A 9245-nucleotide genomic window follows, 5' to 3' on the forward strand; every position below is an offset into this window, starting at 1 on the left:
TCTATTTCAAGAGAAAAACTGTCAAACCAAGATCGAGAGGCTTGCTTCAAACCATATATAGCTCGCTTTAATCGACACACATATTCTCTGGAGTTCCCTTCTGCATACCCAGTGGGTTGTTCCATGTACACTTTTTCTTTTAAAGTTCCATGTAAAAATGCATTTTTTACATCCAGTTGACTGATAATCCACTGATGTTCAATAGCCAATGATAGTATGATTCGAATAGTACCCATTTTCACAACCGGGCTGAAGGTCTCATCGTAATCTTGTCTTTGCTCCTGGGTGAATCCTTTGGCAACTACCCTAGCCTTATATCGCTCAATAGTACCATCCGGCTTATACTTTATTTTGTACACCCACTTGGACCCAACTACATTTCGATCATGTGGTCTGGGAACAATCTCCCAAGTGCCACATTCATGAAGAGCCTCCATTTCTTCATTCATAGCTTTAATCCATCGCTTAGAATTTGTTGCTTGATAGAAAGTCGTGGGTTGATCTTCCTTACCTAAAGAGGTTAAGAAGAGTTGAAAATTCATAGTGAAATTCTCATAACTTACCCATCTATCAATAGGATGTCGGGGTCGAGTGGATCTTCTGGGAGCAGAAGAAGAATTCATCTCTTGATTAGAATTAGGAAGAATCCCCTTCTCACGTCGAGAGTAAACAATGCCTTTATACCTTTCGGGAGGCAAGAGTGGATCGGAAATGACACTTTCCTGAGTCGTCTGTACATCATCAGACATGTTTCTCTCATCTCTTTTATTACATTCTGAAGGACAAACATCATTAACACTAGAGAAGAGGTCAGAGTTCAACCAGGGGTGATAAACTTCAATTTCAGGAAGGTTGTCAACCTTGTGATCAAAATTCAATTCATCAAATACAACATTCCTGGATATTTTGATACGCTTGCCCACGGGATCATAGCATCTGTACCCTTTATAATCATCAGCATACCCCACGAATTTGCACTTCAAGGCCTTATCCTGAAACTTATGTCGCATTGAACTGTCAACATGAACATAACATACACACCCGAATACTCGCAAATCATGATAATTTGGATGAACACCATGTAAGGAAAGGTAGGGTGATTTGTTTTCCAAGATATTCATGGGCAATCGATTTATGATATGAACGGCTGAATGAAAGGCCTCTGCCCAGAAGGTAACTGGAAGATTACTATCATGCATTATGCTCATGACACTCTCGATAATATGGCGATGCTTGCGTTCAGCAATCCCATTCTGTTGAGGTGTATGAGGACAAGACACCTGCCTACGTATCCCGTTTGTCTGGAGAAATTTAGTAAAGTCATTTGAGGAGAATTCACCCCCTCCATCACATTGGAAACAAAGGATATTATCAGAGAATTGATTTTGAATAAAGGAATGAAAATTCTGAAATAACTTAAATGTTTCAGACTTACATTTCATAAAGAAGATCCATGTATACCGAGAATAGCTATCAACAAAAATGAGGTAATACCTGATGCCAGACATGGAGGGAACTGAAGCCGGACCCCAAACATCAGAACAAATAATTTCAAAAGGCTTTGAAGCTCTTTTATTAATAGAATGAAATGGAAGAACATGACTCTTACATTGAAGACAACTAGAACATTTCTTATCATCAACATTTAAATTTAGACTTGACTTGGGAATAAGACTGCTAGAAACAAGCTTTTCAATAAAACGACTACTACAATGACCCAAACGACCATGCCAAAGATTTGGCTTATTACACTCAGAAAGGCTAAAAACATTTTTAGAAGAAGCTGAAGAAGATGATGATGCAAGCTTCGAAGTGGAAGGATTCTCTTGAAACACGCACATATTCCCTTGTCGCTTTCCTTCAGCGAACGTTTCCCTCGTGTGGAGATCCTTGACACGAACAGAAAAAGGAGTAAACTCAACTAAGGCATTGATGTCATCAACAAGCTTAGAGACAGAAACAATATTTTTCTTGATATTCGGAGCATAAATGACATTTGAAAGAGCAAGGGAAGAAGTAGACATAGGTATGACAGAGTTTCCAATGTGGGAAATACAATGGTGAGACCCATCTCCAGTGACTATACTATTTTTACCAGCATAGGGAACACAAGTTAGGAGCTTACCAACATCACCCGTGACATGAGTGGCTGCACCAGAATCAACATACCAAGTGCCCTGATCATTTTGCTTTAAGTTCAATTCAGCTAAAGCAGAGAGTAACAACTCCTTCACTTCATCACTGTTCTTCAATTTATCTGGCCCCTTGCTTGTCTCTGGCCGTTTACCTTTATTTTGAGGATTGAACCAACAATTTGCTTTGATATGCCCCCTTTTATTGCATAGAAAACAGGTCAGTATTGGTCTTTGCCTTTGCCCACTGGAATGAATATTAGGTGTAGGTAATATTCCACGACTTCCTTGTCCATTTCTTTCTTGACTCCCTCTATCTCGAAAATCATATGTACCACGTCCTCGCCCATATGCAACTCCTGTGGCAAGAACAGTGTGTGCTCCACCTTGAGAATGAGTATCTTCAGAAAATCCCTTTAGGGTCATCTCATACTGCAAAAGTTTGGCACGAAGATCTTCAAAAGCAGGTAACTCTGACAAACACAATAAGGAAGTAACCATCATATGATAATCCGATCCCAACCCACTCAAAGTCTGTTGCACCATATCTTTGTCACTAATTGCACATCCCACGATGGCCAGCTGATCTGTAATGGTCTTTATTTTGTTCAAGTACTCCATGATGGTCATGGAGTCCTTTCTCAACATTTGAAATTCTTTCTTCAAAAACAATATTCTGGCCTGAGAAACTTGAGAATATGTCTGAACCAATCGATGCCATAATTGCATTGCAGAGCAGTCATCTGGAATTGCCACAAGCACTTCCTGTGATAATGTAGAAGTGATGTAGGCAACCAGCGCCTGATCTCGCTTCATCCAGGATACATATTCTGAATTTCTGACATAGGTAATAGAAGGACCTCCCTCACCATTCTTTGCTTCTTGTGATACGAACTCTGGAGGAACAGGAACAGAGCCATCCAGATGTCCAGAAAGGTCCTGACTTCTTATGAATGGAATGATTTGTCGCTTCCAAGTTAGAAAATTGGAATTGTTGAGTTTTTCAGACACGAGTTGACTAAGAAAGTTTGAGGAAAGACCAGACTGAGAGTGAGGAAATGAGTCCATATTCTATCGAAACCAAAAATATAAGAAGAGATAAGAATTAAGAAAATGACTTTACGACAAGGACCCAATTGCAGTTGAGATCTAATGAAAATCAGAACAGAAACTTAATATCAGAAATTCTGCTGCAAGCCTTTTTGAATGATAAAACTGAGGTAGAAAACCAGAACTATTTACCAAGAACCTGTTCTGAATTAGAGTTTGATCAAAGAGACACGTTACTTTAAAATTAACGGGTGTAATTTCAGAATATGAGGGAATATGGATTTATAACTCTGGGATAGAAACAGACAGTGTGAAACAAAGAATAAGATAAAGAAAGATCAACTAATGTAATATTAGTTAATCAGGACAGCAAGATCTGAATCTGATATGCAGTCAACTTGTAAAAGAAAAAATATTTAACGTGACCCTATTCACGCAAAGATCAAATGATGTGAATCTGATCTTGCGTGAGTATTTGTGCTGTTAACATATAAGATCACGTGCAGTGACAAGTCAAAAGGGAGACAAAAATATGCCGGACGATTCAAAGGCAAATATGATAACAGTGAAATATGATAACATGAAGAAAATAGAGAGGAAACAGTGAAAACAAAAATATGTAGGATGAAGTGAAATATGTAGGATGAAGTGAAACAGAAATATGTAGAGAAAGAAACAGGTAGGCTAATGAAAGAAGGTTGTTCAGCAAACAGTGAAAACAGAAAAATGCAGAGAAACAAGTAGGAGAGATGATTCAAAGACAAGTGAGTGGAAAGAGACTTTACCGGATGGAGAAATAAGATCCTTAAGCTTGGATCTGTAGCTCTGATACCATGATAGAAATCGTGGTTCTCTGTTTCATACACAAGAGCAGCCGAATGGGAGAGAGAGAGAAGAGAAAGCTGCAGGATTTTCCCAAAAATGAATCACCCGACTGTGGTATTGGGCTTCACTATAAATACATGCTGTTACAATTACTAGGGTACGAAAATACCCATCATACAAGAAATGTAAATTACAAAATGCCATTAGTGACTTTAATGAACATGTGCTAATTAGAGTGCTAGTTGGATGAACTCAGATTGGGTTTGGATCTCCAAACCCAGTCGTGTGTACACACTCTTTTTCAGAGGGGAGAAGAGAAAGAGAAAGAGAAAGAGAAAGAGAAAGAAAGAAAAGGTAATACAAGACTTGCTTGAGGGATGACACACTTCCTGATGCAACAATCCTTGATTTGTTGTATCCACCAAGCTCACAATCCACCTCTTGATATTGTCACGATCTTTCTTCACAAAAGTTGCTTTTGGACCACCAAAGCTCTGATACCATGTAATGAAATGAATTGAATACAATACACATGCAAGAACACACTTTCAATCAAGTAGAATACTTGATTGAATCATCAAACTACCCACACAAAGGTCTAACAAATTCGATATTGTATCGAGACACTCTCTAAAGAGATAAAGATACAAGGAGAGACCTATTTATAATACATGAGGATACATATGGGGCAGCCCCATATGGCTGTTGAGGCTGCACCCAACGGTCATATTTACGACTGTTGGGGCAGCTCCAACAGCTACATGGAGCTGTCTCAATCACAAAAGACAAAAAATGAAAAAGTAAAAAAGTGAAAAAAATAAAAATACAAAAGCAAAGTATCAGCCCCTAATGGGCTGACGCCTATCTAGTGAAAGGACCGAAATACCCTTGATGGGTGTTTTGGTTTACATAGGTTTATATATTCATATATAAATATATGAATATATATGAATGCACATATCTTAACGGGGGAGACCAAAATGGCCCCGCCCTTTGGCCCAAGTAAAAAAAAAAAGCGTGTTTGGGTCGGGTCTGGTTAGACCCTGACCCAGCCCATACCTGCACCGCGTCCGGTATCTGTACCCGTGTCTTGCCGTGTCAACATGGGTACAATAGGTGGTATGGAGTGCCAGTGTGACAGTTTTTCATATTTTCATTTCACAGCTTTTAAATTTGGTATATCAACTATGGGCTGCAGAAGTAGCATAGAACTGAGTTAAGAACCATGTAATTTGGGTGACTTGGACATGCCAAAGTACCCATGTAGCATGAGTAGTCTTGAAATGCCAAAGCACCGTTCATTCATGAGTAGCTCAGAAAGGACAAAATCACACTGTTAACATGGGTTCACAGGTCATCAAGAAGTTGAATTTGGCCAACAGGGATTTTCAACTTCTCCATAGTTTGGACTGTTAAAGTTGATATGACTGATTTTGCCCGTCTATGGGATCAACTGTAGCATAATTATGGTACGGATAAAAGTGATAACAGTGTGTGTGTGCACAAGCACGCGACCACATACGCTGCATGGGCACACCAATCTTTCAGACTTTCAATTGTTATAACCTGTAACTGTATCTGTACCCTTGTGACGTAGGTCTAGGGAGGTTTTTTTAGGTTATCATTTATTTTGCACTCTTAACTGGTCAGACAGCTAAAGTAAGAATATCTTTTGTATTAAATCTTTATTAAGATACTTTGTGAATTCACTATTATGAATATAAGTAAAACTCTTCAGGTCTGCTTAATGTTGATCTTTGGGAATGAGTTAGAATGTTGATCTTTGTGGATGGTTTTTGATTAGGAAGGTTAATATTTTTTCATTTTTGAGGTGTTTGGAACTTGTCCTAGTTATTTTTCTTGATTTTTTCATTTTTTGTTGGTAAAGATACATTCAATGAGGTCCAAATAAGGTATTAAAGTATGGCCATAGATATATTATTGCAAGATGTGACAGATAAAACCTTCTAAGGTCGTCTTATAAATGGAACAGGTTATTTATTCTAAAAAATGTTGTCATGTAAGGAGTTGGCATTACTTGTTTTTCTTGATTAATAAGAATTCATTTTGTTCTGATACTAGTTTTTGGTTTAGTTGAAAATTCTGGCTTGTGCACATTTACTGAAGGTTGTCTAATACTAGTGTCATTTGTGAGTGACTTTCCCATAATCAATGGGGTGGGAAATTATACATTCTAAGAAGTGTCTGGGTATCAATAAATTGGTCTAGGAACTGATGCCTATGAAATGTGATGTTAATTTCCATGAGTGATTGGTACTTTTGCATGTTTAAGTCAATTTCGGTTTCTTTACATCTATAACCTACTAAGGCTACTGTATTTTTTTTTTAATATGGATACTATGGATACTACATTAAAACCATTTTTTAGTTAAAATTTTATGTTGGAATGAACTTCTAATTTGATATTGTAAAAAAAAACAATTCTTATTTTCTCATCATAAAACAAGGCTAATTAGTGCATGAATTTTTGGGTTGATTCTCAGGCTAGCTTTTACTAATGTAGGTGTTTAATGCTGCTGAGGTGCCCATAGAATGGGAGGAGCATTTTGTGGGGGATAAAGTTGATCCTAGGACTGAAAGCTTTCTGACTTGGGAAAGTTTAGAATCAGTGCGAAGAAATGGTGTTGGCTTAAAAGGTCCAATGGCCACACCAATTGGAAAAGGCCATAGATCATTGAATCTTACCTTGCGGAAAGAACTTGGTCTATATGCCAATGTTAGACCTTGCTACAGTCTTCCTGGCTATAAAACTCGATATGATAATGTTAATCTTGTGACAATTCGTGAAAACACAGAAGGGGAGTACAGTGGCTTGGAGCATCAGGTAACCTCTCTTTTGTTTGCATTTACCTGGAACCATGTCTCATCATTGATCTTTTTTTTTTCACCTCTTAATCAGGTTGTAAGAGGAGTTGTCGAGAGTCTCAAGATCATTACTCGGCAGGCAAGTCTGAGGGTAGCGGAGTATGCTTTTCACTATGCAAAAACCCATGGAAGGCAAAAGGTTTCTGCCATACACAAAGCCAACATCATGAGGAAGACTGATGGACTTTTTCTTAAGGTACATTCGACTCTGCTTTCTACGCTTGATACAGTGTTTCATTTCTTGCAAATGCCACATTAATTGTCTAGTGTCTTCGTCTGCAGTGTTGCCGGGAGGTTGCAGACAAGTATCCTGAGATCAATTATGAGGAAGTCATCATTGATAATTGCTGTATGATGGTAAGCTATAACATTAACTGCTTCTATGATGACAGGAAGAAGAAAATTGTTTCCTTTCTATTTAATCTTCTTACTGAAATTCTTCTAAAAAAAATCTTATTATTTGAATCATTAAGTTATCCTCAGGTATTACAATTTCCAAAAATTGTAGTCCAACTTTACATATCTCTTGAATGTTGGATCTTCTTTATTAAATTTAGTATGCACTTCTATTCCGTGGCTTACCTTGAGCTTAACCTAATGATTTTGCACTTGCAGCTTGTGAAAAATCCTGCTCTTTTCGATGTATTGGTGATGCCAAACCTCTATGGGGACATAATTAGTGACCTTTGTGCTGGATTAATAGGGGGATTGGGTTTGACACCAAGGTATGTAATTTTTGTCTAATTATGTCTTCTCTGATGTAGCAAGTTCCAAAGCTCATTAGATTTTGTCAGCTGTAATATTGGTGAGGGAGGTATTGCGCTTGCTGAAGCTGTGCACGGTTCAGCACCTGATATTGCTGGAAAGGTGACTCTCTCTCTCATATGCGAATTAGGCAGCAGCGTTGCATCACTTGTTTCTTTAGTGTCGAAAAAATTTCGTTTCATATCCATAGTAGCCTGGTTTCTAACTTGGGCGATCCAAGTTACAAGTATATAGTTGCAGTCTGGTTATCACTGATCATCTGGGTCATATTTATGTTCACCACTATGATGTGGATATGTTTTGGCAAGACTATGCCGAGGGTTTGAGTTTTTCTGTTTCAGGAAATTGTCACCTGGGGGAGCCATTTTAGAGACAATGTGATTTTATTGTCATCAACTTGCGCTAATGAATGCGTTACATTTCACTAGTCCATGGTGTCCAAGTTTCTCTGTTCACCAGGTCACCTTTCAGTCTCACTTCAAATTCTTCTTTTTGAAAAGCTTAACATTATTCTGAACTTCGGATTCTTCTATGGAAATTCTTGAAAGGTAACTTATTAAATTGCATTTGGCAACAAGATATACAAGTTACACTTAATTCATTGTATTTTTGCACTTGCTCTGCAAACAAGAAGCTTAGTCTGAATGGTTGAAGATCATAGTCTTCAGCAATGGTGCATGACAATATTGATTATTAACCTGGGTGTGTTTCTTTCTTTTCTTCTTCTTTTTTAATTGAGGGACGATGATTGCAGAACCTTGCAAATCCTACGGCTCTACTATTGAGTGCAGTCACTATGTTGAGGCATTTGGAGCTCCATGACAAAGCAGACAAAATTCAGGGTGCTATCCTCAAGACTATTGCTGAGGGGAAGTGCAGGACTGGAGATCTTGGGGGCACTGCATCAACATCCAATTTCACAGAGGCAATTTGCAACAATCTTTGATGTGCTCAGAAAAATGGCTTACTGGCTGATGTTTCCGAATAAGTTTGGCACGACCAACTCATCTGCATGAAAGGATTGTGGGTGCAAGAAATTGGCCCCATGTTTTCTTAGATTTGCACGGTCCAATAATTTTTTGTTGGTTAAATGGCTCTGCTTTCCTTGTAACTTTATCCCTTTTGATGCTTGGGAGTTCAAATTTTTTTTACCTATTTATGTTTTTTTTTTGTTCCTCTTTTCTTGAGAGAGAGAGAGAGGTTTTTAAGAGATTCTTCCCAAATTATGGTGTATGATATTTTGTAACCATCCGTTCATGATGAACTTTTTCAAAAAGCATCCTTCCCAAAATAACTTGCTGGATTCAGATCAATGTCTGACTATATCCCATCAGTTTGTACCCTTAGTGCAGATGCTAATAGAATTGAAAATGAGTTTGAGTAGGTGGCAAGTCAAAAATTCAACAACTGTAGTTTTTTTGGCATGAAAAACATTTATTTTTTACATATATGGTGTCGGATTGAGTCAAAACAAGTTTGGAATCATTGATACCACATGGAGGTGCTACCAAAACCTTACCGCCCCCTGGGTGGTAGGCAGCTACCACCCAACTGGTCTGCCATGATAGACGCTCAGGGCACACACGC

The 9245-nt window shown here is 38.2% G+C and overlaps 1 protein-coding gene across 2 annotated transcripts in view; it reads left to right on the forward strand.

The window, feature by feature from the left end:
- The window catches only part of LOC149817080 (isocitrate dehydrogenase [NAD] catalytic subunit 5, mitochondrial-like), a 28376-nt gene extending 19561 nt beyond the window's left edge, over window positions 1–8815 (forward strand). For both annotated transcript variants that reach the window (XM_089987390.1, XM_089987391.1), the window contains 6 exons: window positions 6532–6852; window positions 6928–7089; window positions 7176–7250; window positions 7509–7618; window positions 7688–7760; window positions 8413–8815. In XM_089987390.1, the coding sequence (XP_089843516.1) occupies window positions 6532–6852; window positions 6928–7089; window positions 7176–7250; window positions 7509–7618; window positions 7688–7760; window positions 8413–8604 (933 nt within the window). In that variant the 3' untranslated portion in view covers window positions 8605–8815. The remainder of the gene's footprint in view (window positions 1–6531; window positions 6853–6927; window positions 7090–7175; window positions 7251–7508; window positions 7619–7687; window positions 7761–8412) is intronic.
- Window positions 8816–9245: the final 430 nt, after the last annotated feature.

Source organism: Nuphar pumila, chromosome 14 (assembly GCF_984573655.1).
Source record: "Nuphar pumila chromosome 14, dmNupPumi1.hap1.1, whole genome shotgun sequence".
NCBI classification, from domain to species: Eukaryota; Viridiplantae; Streptophyta; class Magnoliopsida; order Nymphaeales; family Nymphaeaceae; genus Nuphar; species Nuphar pumila.